At 36.1% G+C, this 26,794-nt stretch overlaps 1 protein-coding gene and 1 non-coding gene across 10 annotated transcripts in view; both read right to left on the bottom strand.

Moving 5' to 3' along the window:
• LOC115448815 overlaps positions 1-26,794 on the bottom strand; it is a 73,988-nt gene that overhangs the window by 31,479 nt on the left and 15,715 nt on the right. For all 9 annotated transcript variants that reach the window (XM_030176381.2, XM_030176379.2, XM_037443517.1 and 6 more), the window contains exons 4-10: positions 25,751-25,838; positions 16,470-16,651; positions 14,545-14,735; positions 13,125-13,243; positions 12,885-13,050; positions 11,980-12,479; positions 1,216-1,347 (exon numbers count right to left, since the gene is read on the bottom strand). In XM_030176381.2, the coding sequence (XP_030032241.1) occupies positions 1,216-1,347; positions 11,980-12,479; positions 12,885-13,050; positions 13,125-13,243; positions 14,545-14,735; positions 16,470-16,651; positions 25,751-25,838 (1,378 nt within the window). The remainder of the gene's footprint in view (positions 1-1,215; positions 1,348-11,979; positions 12,480-12,884; positions 13,051-13,124; positions 13,244-14,544; positions 14,736-16,469; positions 16,652-25,750; positions 25,839-26,794) is intronic.
• On the bottom strand, positions 22,361-22,444 carry Trnal-cag. The gene has a single exon. It is a non-coding gene; the product is annotated as a tRNA-Leu (tRNA).

Here is a 26,794-nt window from a genome sequence, read left to right as displayed (position 1 = left end):
TCAATTGTTGTATAATAGTTGCCACACTTTAAGCTAAAAGAGACATTTTGTATATTGGTCGGAAAAACTAGAACAAGCATTCTAACTGACCCGGTGACAACAAGACAAATGACAATCCTATACTATAAGCTATTTATCATTTACTTCTCTAATTACTTTACCATTTTAATGAAGTAAAGACAGACTAAAACTTAGACGAAACGTTTTATAGCCTAAGTCCAACCTAGATTAGTTACTGTAAGTGGGTCGCCCAATAATGACTTACATGGCCTGTGACACCACGTCCAGGAATCAACAGACAATTCATCTTCAAACAATAAATATTAAATTCAAAATTGTTTGTATTAATAGGTTTAAAATAATTATAATTGTATATCTGTTTCACGCAAATAAATTCTAGAAGGTAACGAGCGACACCATCTAGTTGCTATATTTGGCATTAAAATAAATCGCTGCGGCTATGGCTAATGAGTGTTTTAACACAGTCACGAGAGATGGCGCTATTTATAGCATATTGTAGGGTATGAGAGTCGCACTGTATAACTTTTCTGAACGTAAAGGGGCCTATAATATAAATTATATTTCAATCCAATATATACAAATTCCTAAACGGATTACTGTGTTTACTTTGACAAACACCTAAATGACAAATGTTTGAATTTAAAGTAATAGTACCTAGGTATCTATGAAGTAAGTCAATTTGATTAACTCCCTTTTAGCACGCGTAATCCTTTATCCAGTAGATAGGCGTTTGGCTTTGCTTAATATCATTCATATTTTAATATAATATCTATGCAATACAATAGAGTCGATTTCTATGTTTGATTTTGTATATTATTTTATATGTAACATAAAATATTATAGAAAAATAAAGTAACTGGGAAATCTGAATCTAAATTGGTTGAAAAATAAAACAGTCTTTCGTATTTGAAATGTTGTGAGCAAAAGTGGGGGTGGCATGGTGGTGTTATAAACTATCTCATTGACTTTGACATTCGATGACGTCACAATTTGCCATTTATGTTATCCCTTCAACTAAATTTCATTGTTTTAAAACCTATTTGCCATTGCGGAGATATTGAAGATTCTTTTACCACTAGATTTTAATATATAACCTTTTTGGATAAATGTTTAAAAAAAAAGTAGTAAATTACTTAATTTTTATAAGGGTTGTGACATGAAGATTATCAGGACCTAATAATGAGTGGCTCGTACCTGATCTTCATACGTCACTCCCATTGACTCGTGCAGCCTCTTCAGCACCCTCTTCCCTTTGTCACCGAGAGCCTGTAGCCTTTTGAGGACATCCTCGAACACTTCTTTAGAACTCGTTTCTTGGTCGAATGCCTGAAAGAAATCTTATTTTAGACCTTTTATCACAACTAAATGACGAGATGAGCAAGCAGCTCGCCTGATGGTAAGCGAGACAATTATGTTTATACAGTATAATAATATCAGCCCTGTATTATATACTGTCCCACTGTTAGGCACGGGCCTCCTCTATCACTGAGAGGGATTAGGACTTAGTCCACCACGCTGGCCTAGTGCGGATTGATAGACTTCACACACCCTCGAAATTCCTATAGGGAACTTCACAGGTATGCAGGTTTCCTCACGATGTTTTCCTTCACCGTTAAAGCAAACGATAATTCACAAAAGATACACACATATTATTTAGAAATGTCAGAGGTGTGTGCCTTTGGGATTTGAACCTGTGGACATTGGTCTCGGCAGTCTTAAACATAAGTAACATTCAAAACACAGTCACGAAGAACTGAACGTCACTGAACGCTCTTCACCATGAGATAAATAATTCTCATAATGTCTAGCAATTGCATTGACTACAAATTCCTGCTAGGTAGATCATAATAGTACACAGATGTTGGCGACAGAAATAAACATTACGGTGGTATCTACCTAGATCAATACTATCAAAAGAACTATCCCAAAATACTCTGTTCAAAATTTCTTCTTCCTAGAGCTACCTATTGCTAGTAGTAGGATATATTTCATATCCGCCCGGATAGCGACCACTATATACAGGAAGTTAAACCCCGCCATAGTGGTCCACGTAAGTGTGTCGCGTTCCGGGATCAGCCTGTGTATATCCGGTTCCAACAGGCCGGCATAAATGTGTCGACTGTTAAGGGGTAATCATCTCTCGTCAGTCGACACTTTATTGGTCGCCACTCCACTTACGATCAGGTACAGTGGCGTCACTTTGCTATGGGCGTATAAAAAGGTCTAGGTTTTAGCTTTGTGTTGCCTGTCATATTCAGTTTTTTTTATTAACAGCAACAGTTATACATAATGTTTTTCTTAACAAAGTTACCACGTTCGCATTTCTGGAAGCTCTTTTTTTACTTTTATAGCTTGATCAAACAAATAAATGGCTTTGGGTTCGCCACATTTGCTTTTCGTTTTAATGTTATTATTGTCAGGAAGAAATTATTTTCACATTTTATTACAATATGGTGAGGTTTTAAATTTTCCTGCTTAGGCTATACCTTTAAATTCTATAGAAACTGATTGTACAAGAATCTACAAATGAAATAGCCAGAATTATTCAACGTAGAGGAAATAAATATTTATCATCAAATTATTCCCAAATGTAAACGAGATAAAAGCTGACATATTTAGACGACAGTTATCGGCGCGTACTGCGACGGGTCGTGTTTTTATATCGAGGTTAGATGTAAATTGCGAACTATTGAACTGGATATCACAAAATTAAAAACAAAAAATCGACTGAAAAAACTTAAAAGCCAGAAATCAAATATTATTTCTGCTTTACTTAATACCTTTTAAATAAGGCGATGATAATACGATATCACTACATACCTATGTATGTACATTTGCCGTGTAGGGACAGTCAGCCACAAAAATAGTTGAACAAATTCAAAGCATCAAAACACTTTTACCCATTAACTTTAATCGAAATATTCTTTTCTCTTTATATAAAAACTAACTGTTACTCGCGGCTTCGCCCGCGTGAATGAGTTTTCCGGGATAAAAGTCCCGCGTGTGCCTAAAAAAATATCTGATTTAATTATAGTTATGGCTCACTATTTTGGTCATAGTGGCTTCCACATAAAAGGTAGATATATGCTGTCGCGGACTTTTGTTTAGAACTGTTTAAGATAAACAATCCTACGGTACATCATCTTTGTCTAAGTTCAACGGTTTAGGCAGCGTACGCCAAGATAGCAATGTTTTTCCCACTTGATATGTATCGTTATATTATGATCAAATTACATAAAATCATTATAAATTGTAGCCTATGTGTCATACTGATGTATAATAAATATTACTGTACCGTTTCATCTAAATCCGTACAGTATTTTTTTCGTGGAAGAGGAACAAACATACATACATACATCCTACCAAACTATCGCATTTATAATATTAGTAGGAAACAAACCCTTTAAAGTGTATTGTATTAAAGAACAAACAAGTTTTAATAGATAGAGTTTTAATGGAAAGCTTGCGGATGACTTTCCCACTTCCCCCTACTTTACAGCAGTCTATCAGATAGAATCTCAAATATTGTGATTGTTAAGAAAACATTCCTTTCCTCATAAAATAATAAAATAACTGGTTTATATAATATTATATACTGGATTAAGTTCCTGAGTTTATAAATATTGCGGCAATCCAAAGATTTGTTGGTTTATCTGCATAATATATGACCTCGTACATGTAAATATTTATCAAGGGCACGTCAAAGTGGCTTTACTGCATTTGACACCATCTATATATGTAATAAAAATAATTTTAACAAAAAATTAAACCGCCTTCAAAAACCACTCAAAACCAAAAAATAATTTCACATAACAAGTATATATTGGATACCAATTTTGGAGTCGGTGCCTAATTAAAATTGCTAGTTAGCTGTATTTGTTGCATAGTCCATCTATGAGCTAAATTTCTTTCAAATCAATTGAAAGGAGTAGGTTTGCGTGTACTACAACATACACAGTGAAAGGTGTAATACCAAGCACATGTATGCTGTTTCATCTTTTTATTTCCTCTTTTTTCGAGGCAGGGAGTGTAATACACCCACATTTGACCAGCTATATGTAACAGGGGAAGAATTTGGGTAGTGTACAGTTCACAAATTTAAATATTTCCTTAATAGCTTCCATTTGCTGTGCTGCGGCGATGTGTTTATCTCCGGTGACGATCTGACTTGCTGACTTTGTACGCTGGCAGCACATTGTTTTCGTATATTTGTTAAATTATTTATCTAGCTTAACTAGCAATTTTAATTGGGCACCGACTCCAAAATTGGTATCCAATATATACTTGTTATGTGACATTATTTTTTGGTTTTGAGTGGTTTTTGAAGGCGGTTTAATTTTTTGTTAAAATTATTTTTATTTTTGCTTTTTTGAGTTAGTAAAAAATAGACTGTCTCAATGGCATAGTTGTGTTTCGCTCACGATACGACTATCGCGCTGAGGAGTTACACCTCAGAGTACCACTGAAAAGGGGAAAAGGTGTGATGCTATATATATGTATGTAAGAAGTAGATTCAAGCAAACCTAACGCAAAAACACAACTGATATATTTTGCTCACAATACAACTATCGCGCTGTGGTGTAACACCTCTGCCTACCCCTGAAAAGGGTAAAAGGTGTGATGCTACATATATGTATGTATGTAAAAAGTGGAGTCAACTAAAGCCAACGCAAAAACACCACTAATGTGTTTCGCACGCAGTACGACTATCGCGATGAAATTAGACGCCTCTGCCTACCCCTGACACGAGGAATAGTTGTGATGCTATATATATTTATGTAAGAAGTAGATTAGAGGAAACCTAACGCAAAAACACAACTGATATATTTGGCTCACAGTACAACTATCGCGCTGTGGTGTAACACCTCTGCCTACCCCTGAAAAGGGGAAAAGGTGTGATGCTATATAAATGTATGTAAGAAGTAGATTCAAGCAAACCTAACGCAAAAACACAACTGATATATTTGGCTCACAATACAACTATCGCGCTGTGGTGTAACACCTCTGCCTACCCCTGAAAAGGGGAAAAGGTGTGATGCTATATAAATGTATGTAAGAAGTAGATTCAAGCAAACCTAACGCAAAAACACAACTGATATATTTGGCTCACAGTACAACTATCGCGCTGTGGTGTAACACCTCTGCCTACCCCTGAAAAGGGGAAAAGGTGTGATGCTATATAAATGTATGTAAGAAGTAGATTCAAGCAAACCTAACGCAAAAACACAACTGATATATTTCGATCATACTATAACTATTACGCTGTGGTGTTACATCTCTGCCTACCCCTAAAAAGGGGAAAAGGTGTGATGCTATATACATATATGTATGTATGTAAGAAGTAGAGTCAATTAAACCCAACCCAAAAACACAACTGATATGTTTCACACACAGTACGACTATCGCGATGAAATGTTACGCCTCTGCCTACCCCTGACACGGGGAAAAGATGTTATGCTATATGTATAAGTATGTGAGAAGTACAGTCAACCAAACTCAATGCAAAAATAACTAAATACGTCACAGGAAAGCTAAATTCGCGATTTCGTTTTCTTGGACGACATAATTATTCTAGTTTTTTTAATTTTAAAACCAAACTACCGAAGCGATCTTGAAAAAAAAATTATGGGACCAATCTGGAGAGAAATTCTTTCGAATAAAAAAAGAATTTTCCAAATCGGTTCATAAATGAGCGAATTCTGAGGTAACAAACATACAAAAAAAAATAATTCACGTTGAATTGATAACCTCCTCCTTTTTTTTGAAGTCGGTTAAAAATGCATCTCTATTTCCCTTGGTCACGCCATGACGCGTGAACGGCTGGACCGATTTCACTATTTTTTTTTGTTGTGTTTGTTATTGTCAGTAGTAGGATCTTATAAAAGAAAAGAATAATCTAGCTTAAATTGCAATTTTAATTAGGCACCGACTCCAAAATTGGTATCCAGTATATACCTGTTATGTGAAATTATTTTTTGGTTTTGAGTGGTTTTTGAAGGCGGTTTAATTTTTTGTTCAAATTATTTTTATTTTTTTGGTTTTTTGTGTTAGTAAAAAATGGACCGTCTCAATGGTATAGTTGTGTTTCGCTCACGATACGACTATCGCGCTGAGGAGTTACACCTCAGAGTACCATTGAAAAGGGTAAAAGGTGTGATGTTATATATACAGGGTTACAGGTTAAGTCGACCTAGATCCTTTAAGAGGTTATAGTTTCCATTATTTCTGACTACTTTCACTATGAAACACCATATCCCAAAATGAACCGTTTTCAAGATATTGGACATTGACGTCTTTTTTAGAAAATCCAGTCTATTTTTCTATTTACCTATATTTTTTTTACTTTCTATCATTTGATTCACGTCTGTTTGCTCTTATTGTGTCGGAGACAAGTTGTTTTATTATTATCAACACTAAATTTGATTTTTTGATTTATATTGATTCATGAACCGACTGCGTTGTAGCAGACGATTGATTATAAAAAATATAAATTAATCCGTAACGACTTTACTCTTATCAGTTTATCTATTTGGAATATTGAAAAATAAATGTATGAAAGATACCCGGCAGATGTGCTTCAAAATATCTACGTTTCAATAGCTATCTAACAAGGTATTACAAGCTTGGGTTTTATCGATACTTTTGGAAAAAAACATTGATGAAAGGCTTCCATGTAGACCTAAGGAGTAAAGTCAAACTTATTACTTGGATCAGAAAATAAAATAAAACAATGAAATGGTTAAAAAATTATATTCTGTTCAACGTCCACCAATATCGTTGCCCGAGAACTTGAACTATCGCAGTGGAAAGTTTGGTTTACGATGAATACTGCCGGATTATCTAAAATACCTCAACACTCATGACTGGGCTCCAAAAAATCAAGGTAATCCCAAAAGAAACAGCCACAAAGGTCACAAAGACGATTCCGTTTAAATGTACGGGTGGGAATAATAACGCACCATTTAATTGGGCCTTTCTTTCTCCCTGAAAATTTAAACGGAAAAAACTATGAAAACTTTTTAAGAGAAGATTTACCCGAATCATTAAAAGACATATAAATCAACCTCATTCGAGAAATGTGCTATCAACATGACGGGAACCCTGCTCACTACAGGAGGTGTCAGGGAATGATAATATGATAGTTTCCCTAACAAATGGATCGGAAGATGTAGACCTATACCGTGGCCAGCAAAAACTCCAGTCCTGACCTCGATGGATTTTTATGTATTTGGGCTCTTCTAAATCTGTATTGAATAGGAATATGCAGAAATCCGAACTCCTGACAGGATCTCCTTCTACGAAAACGTGTACCGGCGTGTAATGGTAGGGATATAATCCGGCAGTATTCATCGTAAACCAAACTTTCCACTGCGATAGTTCAAGTTCTCAGGCAACGATATTGGTGGACATTGAACAGAACATAATTTTTTAACCATTTCATTGTTTTATTTTATTTTCTGATCCAAGTAATAAGTTTGACTTTACTCCTTAGGTCTACATGGTGCCTTTCATCAATGTTTTTTTCCAAAAGTATCGATAAAACCCAAGCTTGTAATACCTTGTTAGATAGCTATTAAAACGTAGATATTTTTAAGCACATCTGCCGATTATCTTTCACACATTCATTTTTCAATATTTCAAATAGATAAACTGATAAGAGTAAAGTCGTTACGGAATTATTTATATTTTTTATAATCAATCGTCTGCTACAACGCAGTCGGTTCATAAATCTAAAATTTTAGTGTTGATAATAATAAAACAATTTGTCTCCAATACAATAAGAGCAAACAGACGTGAATCAAATGATAGAAAATAAAAAAAAAATATAGGTAAATAGAAAAAATGATTTGATTTTCTGAAAAAAACCTCAATGTCCAATATCTTGAAAACGGTTCATTTTGGGATATGGTGTTTCATAGTGAAAGTAGTCAGAAATGATGGAAACTATAACTTCTTAAAGGATCTAGGTCGACTTAACCTGTAACCCTGTATATGAGTGTGTATGTAAGCAGAAGAGTCAACTAAACCCAACGAAAAACACGATTAATGTGTTTTGCGCTTGGTACGACTATCGTGCTGAAATGTTACGCCTGTGCCTACCCCTGAAAATGAGAAAAGGTGTGATGCTATATATAAATACGTATGTATATAAGAAGTAGACTCAACCAAAACCCTATGCCAAAACACAACTAACATATTTCGCACGCAATACGACTATAGCGACAAAAATTGACGCCTCTGCCTACCCCTGAGACGGGGAAAAGGTGTTATGCTATATGTATAAGTATGTTAGAAGTACACTGAGCCAAATCCAATATAAAAACATTACTAAAAATGTCATAAGAAAGCAAAATTCGCGATTTTGTTCATTTGGACGACATAATTATTATAGTTTTTTGAGTTTTAAAACTAAACTACGAAAGCGATTTTGAAAAAAAATATGGAACCTGGAATCTGGTATCTGGAAAGATATTAGGAGATAATAAAAATAGAAATTTCCAAATTGGTTCATAAATGAGCGAGTTCTGAGGTAACATACAAAAAAAAATCAGGTCGTATTGATAACCTCCTCCTTTTTTTGAAGTCGGTTAAAAATAGTCGTTATGTTTATTTTAATCTTCCAATGTTCAGAGCAATTCTCTTTATTTTTCTTTTGATAAGAAATTTCTACGATTCATAAAAAAGTCTAAAAAAAAAGATTAACAAAATCGGCTAAGTCGTTCTCATATTATAGCGTGATTAAGGAAAATAGGGATTTATTTTTAACCGACTCCAAAAATACAGGAGGTTCTTAATTCGACTGTATGTTTTTTTAAACATTATTTTCCTATATTTGTTCGTGTATTTATCTAGCCTAAATAGCAATTTTAATGACTAACGTTTAATTTTTATTAGGCACCGACTCCAAAATAGGTAAACTGTATATAGGTAATATTAAATTATTTTTTGGTTTTTAGTGGTTCTTGAAGATGGTATAATTTTTGGTAAAAAAGTTTTTATATCATGTAATAGAGATGTTCATATAAAAACAAATGAAGAAATAAGCTTTTACCACCAGACGAGCAATTTGCTCGACTCTATATAGAAAATAATCAGTTATCTATACTTACTATTATATAAAGCTGATATAAAGCTGAATAGTTTGTTTGTTTGTTTGTTTGAACGCGCTAATCTCAGGAACTACCGGTCCAAACCGAAAAATTCTTTTTGCGTTGGATAGCTCTTTGTTCGTGGAGTGCTATAGGCTATATATCATCACGCTATACCCAATAGGAGCGGAGCAGTAATGGCTAATCTCAGGAACTACCGGTCCAAACTGAAAAATTCTTTTTGCGTTGGATAGCCCTTTGTTCGTGGAGTGCTATAGGCTACATATCATCACGCTATACCCAATAGGAGCGGAGCAGTAATGGCTAATCTCAGGAACTACCGGTCCAAACTGAAAAATTCTTTTTGCGTTGGATAGCCCTTTGTTCGTGGAGTGCTATAGGCTACATATCATCACGCTATACCCAATAGGAGCGGAGCAGTAATGGCTAATCTCAGGAACTACCGGTCCAAACTGAAAAATTATTTTTGCGTTGGATAGCCCTTTGTTTGTAGTGCTCTAAGTTATATATCATCACGCGATAACCAATAGGAACGGAGCAGTAATGGCTAATCTCAGGAACTACCAGTATAAACTGAAAAATTCGTTTTGTTTTGGATAGCCCTTTATTTGTGGAGTACTATGGGCTATATATCATCACGCTATGACCAATAGGAGCGGAGCAGTAATGAAACATGTTGCAAAAACGGGGACAATTTATTAGTTTTGAGAGCTTCCGTTGCGTGCGCTGCGTAAACGGTTAAAGTTATGCAACAATGATGTATGACGGGATTGTTCCTCTTAAAAGTTCTAAAAATATTATTATAAAACAAAAGTCCCCCGCTGCATCTGTCTGCCTGAACGTGTTAAACTCAAAAACTACCCAACGTATTAAGATGAAATATGGTATGAAGACAGTTTGAGACCCTGGGAAGAGCATAGGCCCCCGGGAAACTACTACTTTTATAACGGAAACTTTAGCCTGAAAAACTTTATAACGCGGGCGGAGCCGCGGGCAAAAGCTAGTCTAGTTATATAAGAGTGGCGTGCGGAAAACAAAGCATTATAAAACGATTAGACTATGATCTCTTGATAAGGTTTAAATGCAGTTTATAGCTTTATAGCATTTTATAGCTTTTGAAGCATTAACTCGGGCCTGCGGAGTCGCTCGTTGTATTTTCCAAGTTTAAAGTAAGCTCCGCATTTATTCTCGAAGGCGTATGCAGAGGCGCAACCAGGGTAACCACTTTTCGCCAAGTGTGTTCCGTCCCATGATGTGATAGGAGGCGAGTCTATCGCCAAATCGGGCACAAATTCCAGATTCCGGGCTGATACTGAGCAGAAAAACCCAAATATTACTTGCCCGACCCGGGATTCGAACGCAGGTCCACGGAGCGCTGCCGTACCGCGACATAAGCTATCACTCAAAGAAATCCATAAAACAACGAGAAGTGAGTTGTAAATATACGGAGGGTTGAACCGCTAACACTGCTCTCCTTTCACAATACCTATTTTTTTCTTTTATTATGTTTATTGTAAGTGAAGAAATTATCTTGCTAATGCATTGCCATAATCTTACTGCTTATTCTTACTTAAAATGCTTCGTAGCAAAATGGCGTTCTAAACTTATTAGAAGCTATCTGCTCAAAATTTATAAAACATATTTTAGAAAAAAAAAATATTTCTACAACTTATCTCAACATGTTATGTCAAAGTATTTTTTTTGTAATGTGGACATTGTGATATTTTCAATAAAATGCCAAAAACATTGTTGATTCCGTGTATCCCTTCCTAAAGCATATATCATTTTAATTTGCAACCAATACAATTACTAAATAGGCAATTTAATAAGGAATATTTATGTAATATAATTTTTTTTTTTATATTTTCATAAATCTATACATATTTTAAAACAAAGTTCCCTTTTCTGTCTGTCTTTATGTTATCGATGTTTAGAAAATCTACTGAACGGGCTTTTTTTTAAATTGTCCTTAAGGTTATAGCTTAAGGTCCATTTTCATACATTTTTAAAATTTAATATGACGAAATTTTAAAGGCCGAAATATCCATGCATATTAATTATTTTTACGTTTTTCTTTCAACTGCGAGAACTAATCACTAACTAGACGTGAATTTAAATTCTTTACTTGTCAATACTTGTTTAGTTACCCAGATTAAAGGTGAAACAAAATGTATGAAAAATGGACCTTAAGCTATAACCTTAAATAAAACTAATTAGTATTCCCTAGTCTTTGCTGTAGAAGAAGGGAAAACGCGGTATATATAATAACTATTTTTAAATTTCAACTTGAAACGGAAAAGGATATATGGAAATGAAATATCATAGCATTTGCCAATTCATATGGAGGAACTTTCTATTAGTAAAGAATATTTTCCATTCAGTAATTCTAGTGACTACCTCCTATATTTATTGTTACAGATTAGTAAACTTATTGCATTTTTCATTGACGTGGCACTGACTTGCATTATTGATTTATATTTTTATGATTATCCATCGTCTATAAATTTCTAGATAATATAAAATTTATTTCCAGACAATATAATATATATTGCAGATGATTTGCCAAATACATATTTATAAAATTGATTTATTACAAAATTAATTTAAACTATTATTAATGTTGTTTCTGGTTATAATATTTGGTATTTTTGCTTTGTGTTTTGTATAAAGTTTCAGTAAAATCTGCATTGAAATCTGATGAACTATTTTTGTTTTATTTTATCTGAAGCGCAGGCAAATTAAGTTTTAACGTTACAAATATTTGCGCATCACAAATATTTGTCATCGTACGGTAGACGTTGCAGTCCGTATTTTCAAATAATACCTTAAATATGATATTTTCACTTACCGGTGCACCATATTTATTTTCAACTTCTTTTAAATCTGGAACCGTTTCCACAGACTTCTCAGTTGTTTGTACTTTCTCCAGAACCTTTGTTTCTTTTTTGATTTCATCTAATTTTTGTTTCACTTCAGTTTTTACTCCTATAGGTCTATCTTGCTCTTCAGTTTTTATTGCTATAGGTTCATCTTTCACTTCAGCTTTTATTGCTATAGGTTTATGTTTCACTTCAGTTTGTACTGCTAAAGGTTTATCTTTCTCTTCTGTCTTCACTAATATGCTGTTTTGTTTTCCTAAGGTTTTGATTTCTTTGACACCAACTGTTTTAGTTGCCGTTTTTGTTTCTACAGTGGCTGTGTTTTTTGTCGTTGTTTTATTTGCATGATCTTTATTTTCAGATGTATTTGTCTGTGCATTTACTGATGTATGCTCAGTGTTCTTTCTATTTTCCTTTGTGACGTTGTTTCCTTTTATCTCTGTCGAGTCACTGTCATCGCCGTCAATGTCTGCCAGCAAAATATTATCTTCAACATTTATTTTACTTGAGTGGCTTGGAAAGGTGAATTGCAAGTAAATTGTTGAGCTATATTTACCAAAAGGTTTGTTTGCTCTTTCGCAGATATAATGTACAGTTTACAACTGTATTTTTAAAAGCGAATATGAAGTACTAAGTTTATGTTTTAATGTTAAATAATCATTTAAATATATTATGAACCTAACTGGCTAGATAGCGAAAAAGCCAGTACTTAAGCTAAGTGGAAATGAAGAGCGGCATAACTTTGCCAAAATAGATTCTTAATTTATTTGCCCCGTACTCAAAATTATATTGAAAAAATGTCTACCTCTAGCATGTTTCAGGACGATATTTTTGGACTTATCATTAATCAATTTAAATAGTTATATTCTCTGACCTTCAAAAGACAGCCATCTTCGTTCATCACGGTCCACATTAGCATCCCTATGCCGATGCAGGGCCGGCAGAGCCATGAGATGTGACGGTAGCTGGTAATACTTCGCCTGCTCATTCTTCACCGCTTCCCGTAGCGCGTGTAGGCGTTCCAGGATTTCGCGAAGCTCCTGGTTTAAAAAGAATATCGTGAGAGGACCCTCAGCAAATCCATTACAGAATGAAGTCTTCAAGATGTACTCACCTTAGGGTCGTGGTCTGTGACGTCAATGTTAGGGATGAACTCCGCTGATGATGAAGTGGCATTCGCCACTTTGTTGGGGTCGTGGAAGCTGACGCCGGCTTTGTGACGTCTCATGGTACCTGTAGGAAACATTAGATATAGTGAGATCAAAGTAATATTCTCGTATGTGTCTTTTTAAGTTTATTTGTTACTAGCTTTTGCCCGCGGCTCCGCCCGCGTTATAAAGTTTTTCAGGCTAAAGTTTTCCGTTATAAAAGTAGTAGTTTCCCAGGAGCCTATGTTCTTCCCAAGATCTCAAACTGTCTCCATACCAAAATTCATCTTAATAGGTTGGGTAGTTTTTGAGTGTAACACGTTCAGGCAGACAGATGCAGCGGGGGCCTTTGTTTTATAATATATATTTTTAGAAATTTTTAAGAGGAACAATCCCGTCATACATCGTTGTTGCATAACTTTAACCGTTTACGCAGCGCACGCAACGGAAGCTCTCAAAACAAATATTTTTTCCCCGTTTTTGCAACATGTTTCATTACTGCTCCGCTCCTATTGGTCATAGCGTGATGATATACAGCCTATAGCACTCCACAAATAAAGGGCTATCCAACTCAAAACGAATTTTTCAGTTCAAACTGGTAGTTCCTGAGATTAGCCATTACTGCTCCGCTCCTATTGGTCATAGCTTGATGATATATAACTTAGAGCACTCCACGAACAAAGGACTATCCAACGCAAAAAGAATTTTTCAGTTTGGACCGGTAGTTCCTGAGATTAGCCATTACTGCTTCGCTCCTATTGGGTATAGCGTGATGATATATAGCCTATAGCACTCCACGAATAAAGGGCTATCCAACGCAAAAAGAATTTTTCAGTTTGGACCGGTAGTTCCTGAGATTACCGCGTTCAAACAAACAAACAAACAAACAAACAAACTCTTCAGCTTTATAAAATAGTTTAGATACGGACACAAAGTGACTTCCATGCAGCTTAAGAGAGTAGAGTGACGACTAGATGGAGTACCGACGAAATGATATGAGTGGTTAGGTTAGCTAGGTTAGGGCTTTTATCGTCCTCACCAGTGAGGATTGCGAGGCGTTCTTCCCTTTGTCTTTATTAAGATTATGTACTTCATTTTATTTCTTCTTTCCTCCCGGCCCGAGCTGGCTTCTTTGTTTACTTTATAGTCTTTCATTTATTTTATGTCCTATATAAAATGACTTAAGTTATATAAGCGACTTTATCTAAGTAATAATTAAATATTCTCATACACCTTGACTTATCATAAGTGCGAGTATGCTGGCTTACGTGATGAATAAATCATTTTATTTATTTATTTTATTATCCCTCACCGCCTAATACCTAATACCAGGTGCAGTGGAGTCATCATGCGTGTATATTGAAATTGTGAACTTCAGTTTCTCACCCGGATCATTGGCTTTCCCATCTTCTTTCCTCAAATCCTTGATCTTCTCGAACAGCGTGGCGTTGGTCATATCCCCGTTGTAGTACGCCTCCATCAGCTCGCTGAGTTCCTCCGAGGAGTCGTCTCCGATGTACGCGCACTCTTGGAGATGTTTGTACCCTTTGATCATTATAAGTGATGCTCCAGGATAACTAGAAAGGATTTCTTTTGTGAGGCAATGTGTAATCTCCTAGCCTGACGCTACACAGTTCATTCAGAAAGATGCTTCTGTATCAAAACAAACATACAGAAGCAACATCACCTAAATATTGAATTGCAAACTACTTGCAGCATTATGCTCGTCACTCTGATATTAGATGTTATCTCTTACGCCCAATTACAACGGCTACAGTATCTTTCATATCACTCCTAAACAGCTCTGGCACAATTTTGATTGATTACGGAAATAGTCATTGAAGTTGTATCTATAATCTAGTATATTGCACTTTCTTATTGCAAAGATCAACAAACGAGAAAGTGTGTCGTAAATATGAATTTCTATTTATGTTATCAATGTGAAGTAATGGGCGTGGTTGATTACACGCTAGATGGCGTAGAAAGATGCTCCAAGCACGATTAGAACGATATGTCACAAGTAGTAAACACACAGTAAAGATAGAAGACCCCTTATATCAAGCAGAATTGTGTAATCTATTGCCAGGATTTGTCGAAAGGGGAAACCGACACAAAATATTACTAATTATCATAAAATTTTAGTTCACTAAACTATAAATATACATTATATATTTTTTTTGCTTTGACTGACGAGACGAGTTTGCTGTTCGCCTGATGTTAAGCGATACGACAGCCTATAAATAGTAAAAACACCATCCAACACCTTCAATTGTAATTCACGTGGAATACCATAAAATACTATGTATAGTATTGTATGGTATTCCACTGCACTCGCCATCTTGAAACATGAGATTGTAAAGAGTCACTACGTCCAGAAGTTACACTGGCTACAATGTCCTTCAAACCGGAACACAATAGTGACTACATACTGCTGCTTGGCGGCAGAAATAGACATTGCGGTAGTACCTACCCAGGCGGGCTCTCACATAAATGAAAGACCTACCACCAGTGAAATTTATTTAATAATAATAATAGTTTGCTCACATATGTTACAAAAGGAAAGCCTGCAGGAATCGGGTTATAAGGACCTTTCGCCACTGGTAATCACCATTATACTTTGGTTTAAAGGACTTGATAGTTTGTAATAAAACAATGAAACTTGTCAGGCTGAAGAGACTAGAGTTATGATACATGGTGTTGCTACAGCTTAAGGTCATGGGAATCATCAGGCAAGCGGCTTGCTCGTCTAATCCAGTTTTATAAAAAGAAGTTACCGTTGGTTCGTCTAAGTGACCTCCACTGCTTGTCTATAGAAGAGTTTGTTTGAATGCGCTAATCTAAGAACCTAACAAACTGATTTTAAATTTTTTATTCACAAATAAAAAGCTACATTGCTCTTGAGTGTTATAGAATTTTAATCGCAGAATAATTTGAAGCGACAGTTTTATCCTGGCAAAAGCTAGTAAATAAGGCAAATAAAACAATCTTTACAAATAAATTTCCATAATTGTATTGTAGCCTATAATATCCCAATATTGGGCAAAGGCATCTCCAAAAATCTTCCATGAATCCTGCGCTATAGTGAACCAGTTATATTGAAATTAATATCAGAAGAATTATAGACCGGCCATAAACATAATCTCAGAAGGACCTTTTCTATTTGAAGGGTCATCTGATACAAGACTTACAATCACGTAAAAAATCCTATCGAGTGATCTCGTAAGTATTACTTATATTTCATTGTGGTTTGTGGCTTTTAAATAAATGGAATTTGCTCTAAATGAATTATTATCTGATCCATAACATCTCACCTAACACAAGCCGACACGGTCACCGAGGATCCCTTGAGCAGGTAGAAGCCCCAGTACTCCTTCATGTCGTCCTCCAGCTCCAGTTCCCTGGTCATGGAGACCGGCACCAGCTCGTCGGTCAGCTGCGGCGTGCCCGGCACCACAAACGCGTTGAAAGTCGCGTTTGACTTGACCACTTGCCTCTGGGAATGATTAAGATGGTTTCCTTATGTTTGGAATAGATATGATTATACTGTTTTGGTGTGTTGTTGTATTACGGTAGGACAGCAGTGCTGTAGTCTTGGGTTCAATCCCCGGATGGGGGAAAGTGATGTTAGGTTTATCTACTCGGTATTAGCCCGGAGTCTGGAATTTGTGTTGCATATGGCGAAAGGCTTCTCTACTAATCGCATAATGGGAATATTCAAGCGGAAAGTGGGTGTACCAGTTGCCTTTCTGCCTACCCATTTGATATTAAATTATATGCCTCTGGCCGCTACTTGCGAAGGATTAGACTGTTTGGTTTATGACCATAATATTTTAATTTTAAATTACAAAATTGTAATAAATATCAGTCAATTATTCGTAATTACGAATTAAATAAATTTTACCCGTTAACATTTTTAACATAACGGCGATTTTTTTTTATTCATTTTCTAAACCACTGAGTATTCCAAATTTTATAAAAAATAATCACTACATAGTATAAAACAAAGTCGCTTTCTCTGTCCCTATGTCCCTATGTGTGCTTAAATCTTTAAATAAAATAAAATAAATAAAATACTTTATTTATCACGTAGGCGAACAAAGTTGCACTTATGATACGTCAAAACAAAGAATAAGAATAATTATTATTTCTAAACAACTATTAAAATCACTTATATAACTATGGAGATTTTAAATTAGGGATAAAGTTTATACAAAAGACTAGGTACAAACCGAAGTAACCAGCTCGGGCTGGCAAGTAGGGGGAAATAGAAGGGTAACGCGTCGCGATCCTCACCGGTGAGGACATGAGCCCTAGCCTAGCTAACCTACCAGCCTTTCACTAGCTACCTAAGTGATGACTACCCGAAGAAGAAAGGCAGAAAGAAACTCCGGGCATTTCTTTTTTTGTCATCAATTGTTCAGTACTTCTTTTGTATTTTTTCCAAGTCTTTCTTGTACATAGTCACAATAGTTATATAAGCTAATGCACGCACATCACCGTTAACATGGGATAAGATGAAATCCAATCGACTAAACCTGGAGCGGCATAAAATAAAATTAGCGATAGCAAATAAAAGAGAACATAGATTCATACTTAAATAACGGCGTACAGCGTGCATTCGCCTACATTTACAATCATAGTTTTCAATCATGAGAAAAGAAAAAAAAAATAGTGATATTGAACAGGCAAACACAACATGATCGGGTGGTCGTCTTTCAAAAATTACATTTCATTAATAATAACTACGCAACGGATTTTGATACGGTTTTTAAAATAGATAGAGTGATTCAAGAGGAAGTTTTATATGTATAATAACATCCATTAAATAGTGGAGAAATACTATTATTTTGTTATGTTATACCCGTGCGAAGCCAGAGCGGGCCGCTATGTTTTTATATACAACGTTCACAGTTTTTCTGTAGTGTATTTAGTATCAGCATTGCACCCGTGCGAAACTGGGGCGGGTCGCTAGTAATTTATAAGTGCAAGTTTCGGAATAAGATATAGTGCTAGATTCGAACCTGTTCTACTACAAATCTATCTTCAATGCTATTGTCCGATGCGTCGTACTTTATATGCCAAAGATCTTTGTGCAAGAAAAGATGACGAATCAAAAAAAAAATGTCAATAAAAGCCTCACACGAACTTCATCTCTATATATTAAGCAATAAATTTCATAATAGTACTTTCATATCATACAGTAGTCTAGCGTAATAGAGCCTCATCTTGCACGATACGTTATCAATCCGATATCATTTGGACGTATAGCGATAAAACAATAAAATATTATATATTGTTATACAATGGCTTAGGCCACGTGCTTAGATATCTCTGCCTTTAATCCATGATTGGACAGTGGCTTGTGTCAAATAATTTTAGAATAATCTTGGAGGCATAGTATGTTAAATGTTTGTCTTTTATTAATAAATATAATAATAATAACACCAGTACTATATTTGTACTATCACTAGCTGACCCGACAGAAGTTGTCCTGTCTTAACTATGTATGAACGCGCGCATTCTGTCGATCGCTGACAGTTATTTCAAACCACTGACAATTATGTGAAATTAATATTGTCGTTGAGTTTTCTTAAATTTTATAATTTTCCGCGTAATTTTTTGATATTTTTCTTTCATAAGAACCTTCTCCTGACAATAACAAACACAACAAAAAAAATAGTGAAATCGGTCCAGCCGTTCACGCGTGATGGCGTGACCAAGGGAAATAGGAATTCATTTTTATATATATGTCGAAGTGAAAACTCTTTACTTGGTTATTTTTTTACATGACCGGTAAAGTATCACCGGTGTATATTTATTTTCCAGACAGTTATTCGATTATTGAAACACTTCTTTACTTCACTAACAATTTACTGCATAGTAACACTAGCGGAATACACAATGTGCTCGGTTCGAGCGTCCAAACAAGACTCGTACAAAAACTTCTACAAGATTCTCCCACGTCGTTGTTCGGCCGGTCCTTATATTGACAGCAGTCGACCTCCCTCCTCTTCTAATACTTCCTCGATGTAATGATAGATGGCGCCACTATCGCTCCGGAAATTCACCAATTCAACGAATAACGAGGTGCTGCGGCGACATATATATATAACTAAGAACAGATATTCGCTACTACTGAGAGGGTATAAATTTAATCGGCCACGCTGGCCTAATGCGGGCAAACTTCATATTTATATTCGACATTCTTATGTAGAATTCTCAGCTAATGTAGGTTTTTTTTTCGAACGAGCTAGACAAAGTAACCACACAGCACCCGACGGTAAGTGGAGCGGGGTCCAATAGAATGTCGACTGACGAGAGATGATTACTCCTCGACAGTCGACACAATTATGTCGACCTGTTGGAACCAGATATACACAGACTGCTCCCGGAACGCGACACACTTACGTGGGCCACTATGGCGGGTTTTAACACCTTGTGTACGGTGGTCACTATCCGGGCGGATATAATATATATCCTACCACCAGCAATGGTTTCTGAACGGTGTTTTTCTTATAAAAATAAATTAACAAAGAATACAAGAAAGGCAATGGTGGATAGACATTTATATATGTGCAAAGAGTCCCACAGCTCCACGCTATCTGCTAATATTTGCCAACATCCATAATTCGCGAAAACATACGCACATTTTACAAAACACGCACATTCTTATCACAATAATATTGCTAATAATCATGCCTAACGTTTACTTATCTATACTCTATATACTATTATATAAAGCTGAAGAGTTTGTTTGTTTGTTTGTTTGAACGCGCTAATCTCAGGAACTACTGGTCCAAACTGAAAAATTCTTTTTGCGTTGGATAGCCCTTTGTACGTGGAGTGCTATAGGCTATATATCATCACGCTATACCCAATAGGAGCGGAGCAGTAATGGCTAATCTCAGGAACTACCGGTCCAAACTTAAAAATTATTTTTGTGTTGAATAGCCCTTTGTTCGTGGAGTGCTCTTAGTTATATATCATCACGCTATGACCAATAGGAGCGGCAGTAATGAAACATGTTGCGTGCACTGCGTAAACGGTTAAAGTTATGCAACAATGTTGTATGACGGGATTGTTCCTCTTAAAAAGTTCTAAAAAATATATTATAAAACAAAGTCTCCCGCTGCATCTGTCTGCCTGAACGTGTTGAACTCAAAAACCACCTAACGTATTAAGATAAAATTTGGTATGGAGACAGTTTGAGACCCCGGGAAGAACATAGGGTCCCGGGAAACTACTACTTTCATAACGGAAAACTTTAGCCTGAAAAAACTGTATAACGCGGGCGGAGCCGCGGGAAAAGCTAGTATATGAATATAAAATAAAAATATTTTTATGTGATAAGAATGTTTATTTTAAATTCGTGATGCTTTAATTTGTATTGTTAGAGTTTTATTAACATTTTTGATAATATTGCTGCCATAATGTTTTTATTACAATGTTTCTCAATGTGGGCGGTAAAGTGATTATTCTTGTGAGTGCTTAAAGCTGTCGAGAACGAAAGAGCGGTATAAGATCTAAAAAAATAGGAGACGATGAAGTGACTCCAAATTTTATCTAAATTAATTTTGCAGTTTAGCTGTGAAATCAATCAAAGAGACAAGCACACTTTTGTATCTTCATTTTACATCTTATAAAACTGTTACCTGCCGAGTTCAGTTCATTACAGATATTCAAGTAATTTAAGTATATGGTGTTAAGTATTAGAATTTCAGTCTGTTTTGTATGTTTGTACACGCATTACGCAAAACATACTGCACGGAATTGTAGGCAGTTCTCACCGACGGATTGCGAGAGGTCTAACTTAAAATATAGGCACTATTTTATCACGTTACATATAAAGCGGGACTTTTATCCCGTAAAATTCTTTTTACGCGGGTGGTGCAGCGAACAGAAGCTAGTTTATAATATTAGTAAAAATATAAATTCACCTTAGAAAAAAAATCACGTATTTCGTATGAGAAAATAGGTGTATATAAAAAAAAGAAATCCCGGGGGAGCTGGAAAATAAATGTGTCCCAAAGTGTGCAGTGAACCAAGTTTGAGAGAATCTATGATATTATCTGTGGACAGAGAGAGCACGGATTCGAATCCCAGGTCGGGCGACGCTTAGGTTTTTCTAGCACGATTTGTTCGAGCGGTACCTCAGAGTGGTAAAGTCCCAGAGGAGTTTGCATCTATGCTATGGTAAAATAGTTACAGAGCTCTACCACTTCAAATTAATCTGTGACTGTCAGGATTTTGTGTCCTGTATAAACACCATTCATCAAAACTCGTCGTAAAAAAGTCCGTCATAACTTATCATCTGTCAAAATTAACTTTAAACATAATTCATAGCGGTCCGATCATCCGATCGACCGATAAGTCGTCCCACGATTTGTCGGATAGCATGTGGTGCCAATTCTTTAATCTAATATATAAAATTCTCGTGTCACAATGTTTGTCTCCGTACTCCTCCGAAACGGCTTTACCGATTTTAACCAAATTTTGCATGCATATTCAGTAGGTCTGAGAATCGGCTAACATCTATTTTTCATACCCCTAAGTGTTAAGGGTTGTCCACCCTTAACATTTTTTTTATAATTCTATACAAATTTTTATTTTATTATTTTTTTTATTATGTCGCATTAAAAAATACATTCAACCCTAAATTTATACCCTTCTATCACCAACCCCTATTTTTTGTAAAAAAAATGTTAAGGGTAAAACAAAGTCCCCCGCTGCATCTGTCTGCCTGAACGTGTTAAACTCAAAAACTACCCAACGTATTAAGATGAAATTTGGTATGGAACAGTTTGAGACCCTGGGAAGAACATAGGCTCCCGGGAAACTACTACTTTTATAACGGAAAACTTTAGCCTGAAAAACTTTATAACGCGGGCGGAGCCGCGGGCAAAAGCTAGTAGGTATATAAGATATAACGTGTACCTGTGTTTTGTATTGATTATAATATTTTCATGGCTAGTTAGTGATCATAATAACCATGAATCCTCAATACAAAAACAAATTTCGGTATGCTAACTTCATTTGACACCTGTTATGAAGGTAATAAGGTAAATGATAAAAAAAGGTACAGTATTGGAATGCATTAACAGGGATTTACGTAAAATATGTAAGCTTTTTCAAGTAAGGCAAAAGAAATACCCTAGAATTTAAATTAACAGTTGCATCCTAAAAGACATATAAAAAGTGATATTGTCAGAAGTGGGATTCGAACCCACGCCCACAGAAGTGAACTGCGACCTGAACGCAGCGCCTTAGACCGCTCGGCCATCCTGACATATTAAATTCGACGAAATTGTCTATCTATAACCCTATTGAGAACAAATAATGTTTAGAGTAAAAAAAAAATCGAAAATACGTTGTGGGACACACGTGACGTGTAACACTGAGGTCTCGGGGTCAATTCCGAGTCGGGTAAAATCATATTATTTTCCTGTTCAATACCAACTCTAAATATGTAAATGTGCCCGATATGGCAATAGGTTTTTGTCTTATAACATGAAGGTAAGCTGGCGAATTTGGGTGTGTTTTACGTACCATTTTGGCCGTATGATTCATTACCACAGGACGATAACAAGTTCTAAAAATAGTTCAGCCACAAATCTTAACACCTGACATTATCTAGACTTAGAAAATTTTATACCGTCAATCAAATTCACAATCATTTTCTTCATTTTTTATTGCTTTAAATGACGAGACGAGCTTGCCGTTCGGCCGATGGTAAGCGATACGATCGCCCATAAACAGTAGAAACACCATCCAACACCTTGAATAACAAAGTATTGTTTGGTATTCCACTGCGCTCACCATCCTGAGGCATGAGGTGTTATGTCTTATTTTGTCCAGTAGTTATACTGGTTACAATGTTCTTCAAACTGGAACACAACAGTGACTACACACTGCTTCTTAGCGGCAGAAATAGACATTGCGGTGGTACCTACCCAAGCGGACTCTCACATATGAAAGACATACTACCAGTAAATTTCGATGATTGATTCATACGACAGTGTATTTTGATTATAATATGTGTGGGACGTACTCGAGACGACTCGAAGCTATTTTAATGGTTTTTATAAGTGGGTGACATGACGCCACGAATGCTTCTTGACTGCTAAGCATCTTCTCGCATTATAAACAGTATAACCACTATCCAAAATAATGTCAAGTCCAGTGATTATACTGGCTACAAGGTCATTTAAATTGGCAATAAGATTGATTCCACAATGCTGCTTTTCGGCCGACGTAAATTTTCAATGGTACCTTAGCATCTGGATTCTTTAATAAGAGAAGACTACCAGTTTTACTGTTCTACACTAGGCCAGCAATTTTCTTGATAATAAAGTAATAAAATGTTTATTGTATCACTGCCGGAATTTAGAAATTTTGTGGAACCTTGGCATCTGAAGTAGGGTATCCTGTGTCTCAGATAGGATATCCTGTGACTCCAGATGCCATGATTTTACAAAACACGGTGGTACTCACGGAGCGCACGAAGATGTATAAAGTCTATTCACTCTACAGGTTATATTGAGATGATGCAGTTTTGACTACACCAACAATGAGGATAGATGATTTTAAGCTCACTAGATGTTATTGGACCATATATTTATATTATCAGTGATTGCACTTATGTCAATATCACTGAAAACACAGATTACAAAAGTGAGTGAAGTGCTAATTTATCCTTTATATCGAGGCGATACCCTTCTAAAAAACAGCTAGGCGTCATAAAGGAGTTTTGAAATTTTTGAAATTTAGATTTTATTTTGTGCTTCATATACTTATTTTTATTTTGGCGCCTTAAAAGGGCTCTCTACCGCCACCAACATCAACCAACAATCCTCCACTCTAATACACTATCTAAATCCAGCAATAAGTATGTGTCGATATATTTACTCGTTTATTACACTTTTAGATAAAAGTATTAATTTGGTGCTAGGCAACTTTCCCTGAATATTATCTCTGTTAGTATCAGGACGAGGGTTAGAATTCCATGCCCGTAAGCCGTAAGCCAGCTGTTTGCATTTCATTCTACTGGTGGGTAGCAACCTTATACTAGTATACTCGCCGTGGTGACCCGTGAGTGCCATTTCACAACCACCCTGTAAATATGCGGTTTTGAACAGGCCTGTATTGTTATGATTGGTGAGGGACCACCTCTTCCCAGTAGAGTCTATCTGGCTCCACTCCAGATACCAACAGGTGCAGTGTGCATTCATGATTATTTAGTGAGATTATTTCAATCAACAAAGACCGATTAAATAGCAGACAAATAAATATTTGCAGGGACGGCAGCTATCTCAGTCTAACAAGATAACCCAGGGCCGTCCCGTATGCGTAGAAGAAGACCACCGCGGGTTTTGGTTGGTACGTCGGTGGTATACAGGGGTTAAGGAATCAGTCCAATGCTCGCTCGGATGTTATACTCCCACAATGGGCCGTAAGACCGGTGAAACCAACATCATCATTCCACTCATCCTCTCAGTGATGGTAGCGGTAAAACTTCTTTTTCCCACAAAAAATAAATATAAATATTTGGATCGAAAGTTTGTATAAGTATATCGCCTTATATTTATCAATATGAATAGTAATTTGCAGCTTAGAAGCATTCAATATATAAACTACGATAGCTCCAAAAATCACCTAACTTTAGAGATAAATCCTCTGCTTATCCCACTATCTTATACCAGGAACAAAGGCGTTGCCAAAGGGGGCAGGGAGGGACGGCTGCTTCCCCCTAGAGATTCTAAAAAAGTTGTCAAATGTAAATCAACCAAAGTCCTAGGTCTGACTTGACTTGCTTAATCGATCAATTCCGTACGTCGAACCTCGAATGAATTCACGAGTTCCATTCCTAATATTCCCTACGTTCAATTACGCTCTGCTCTATGTTATTGTTAAATCGGCAGAGGAGAAGTGGCAGAGGAACATGTACTCTCGATTTACCTACAATTCACACTTTTCTCATTCTTCATATCAACTTGTCTGACGACGCTTTTTACCAGGAAGATCTACTTATACTGGATACACAAAACATAAATAAGATTAAAGTGTATTTGCATGGCCGCACGTGTTTTTGTAATTATTGTCTCGGCGTGGAGCGCTATTAATAGAGATTACGGCGCCTGGGAGCTCTGCATCGAGTTTGGGAAGTGTCAAAACGACAAACTTGTCTATTGTGTTGCATAAAATTATATTATTCTATTGAACCTACTAATTATTCCTACACTATTCTACTATATTAGTTTTTCTACTAATTTCTTTTGTTATAAATTCGAAAGGTAGACAAAATATTTGGATATTTGTAGTTAAGAAATCGTTGATTAGATTTGATTCAGCACATTGATCAATCAATTTCTGGATTGACTTAGCTACTATTTAGGTTTTAGGTGCATTTTATTACATCGAATTGAGAACCTTATTGTTGTAATGGGTTAAAATCTTCTTTTAAAAAACTAAAGTCCAGGGTTTTTAGGGTTTCTTTATCCACTGCACCTGATCTTATGAGTAGCGAATATCGGCTGTTGAGAGATGATCCCTCGCCAGTCGACACTGCCATTTCGAACATTGATGGAGTACCCACCTGACACCACGTGGGTGAGATCTTGCTGTCGATGAGTCTCATGTCCGTCATGCTCATCGGGTACATCTGCGCGGAGAACACGCGGAATCTGCAACCAAGGGTTTATTGATGTAGTAACTACAAGAAACTGATGCTGGGGCCACATTAAGGTTATGTTTACCTTTCATTTAATGCAGGGGTATCTATGGCCTGTATTCATAAATGTTATTTAGCTTTTCTTTACAGTCACGGCTAAGTGAGCCCACTTCTCTTGATAGTAAGTGGAGGGGGTCTAATGGAATGTCGAACGACAACAGATGATTAGTCCTCGCCAGTCGACACAATTATGCCGGCCTGTTGTAACCGGATATACGCAGGCTGATCCCAGAACACGACATACTTAGGTATGTTACTATGTCATACGTACGCTGTAACAATCAGTCCGTTTCTCAGTGCTTTTGACGCGACAGCCTTCGCAGTGCGTAAGCATAGGGGCGCTGTGATGGGCTTTTGTTAAGAAATAACATTAGCTATTTGTTAGATAAAAAAAAATACAAAGCCACAGTAAACTAAAGGAGTATCATCATGCTTTCTGCCGCGCTGTGCGTCTTCAAATAATTGTTTATGTTCAGGTGTAAAAGTCAAAACTCAAACGTCAAACCAAATAACAAATGGGTACCGAAATGAAAATAAAATCTACAATAGCAGCACGAGGTAAGAATGTCTGTGAAGATGTCTACTCATAACCACCATTTTCAATAAACAGATCGTTTATACAATCGCTTTTTTCGATTAATCACAAAAATAGACCAATCAGATCAAGGTTTATTGTGGCACAAATGACTATTTCTATTGGTTCATTGTCGGAATCGGATTGAAGATTGAGATGAGATCGTTTACTGAAAACAGCTGAAATCTTTCGTATATCGTAATATGCATTATAATAATATTTTAGAGAAAATATTGAAATGCAAATCCAAATATGCATTTGCATATAATCCAATCTCTACCTATAACATTAAACTACTAGTAGACTAACTGTTGATTGACGCCCTGATTCCTCAC

The sequence above is a fragment of the Manduca sexta genome, chromosome 5 (genome assembly GCF_014839805.1).
Source record: "Manduca sexta isolate Smith_Timp_Sample1 chromosome 5, JHU_Msex_v1.0, whole genome shotgun sequence".
Lineage (NCBI taxonomy): Eukaryota > Metazoa > Arthropoda > Insecta > Lepidoptera > Sphingidae > Manduca > Manduca sexta.
This window is presented reverse-complemented; position numbering and strand designations above follow the sequence as displayed.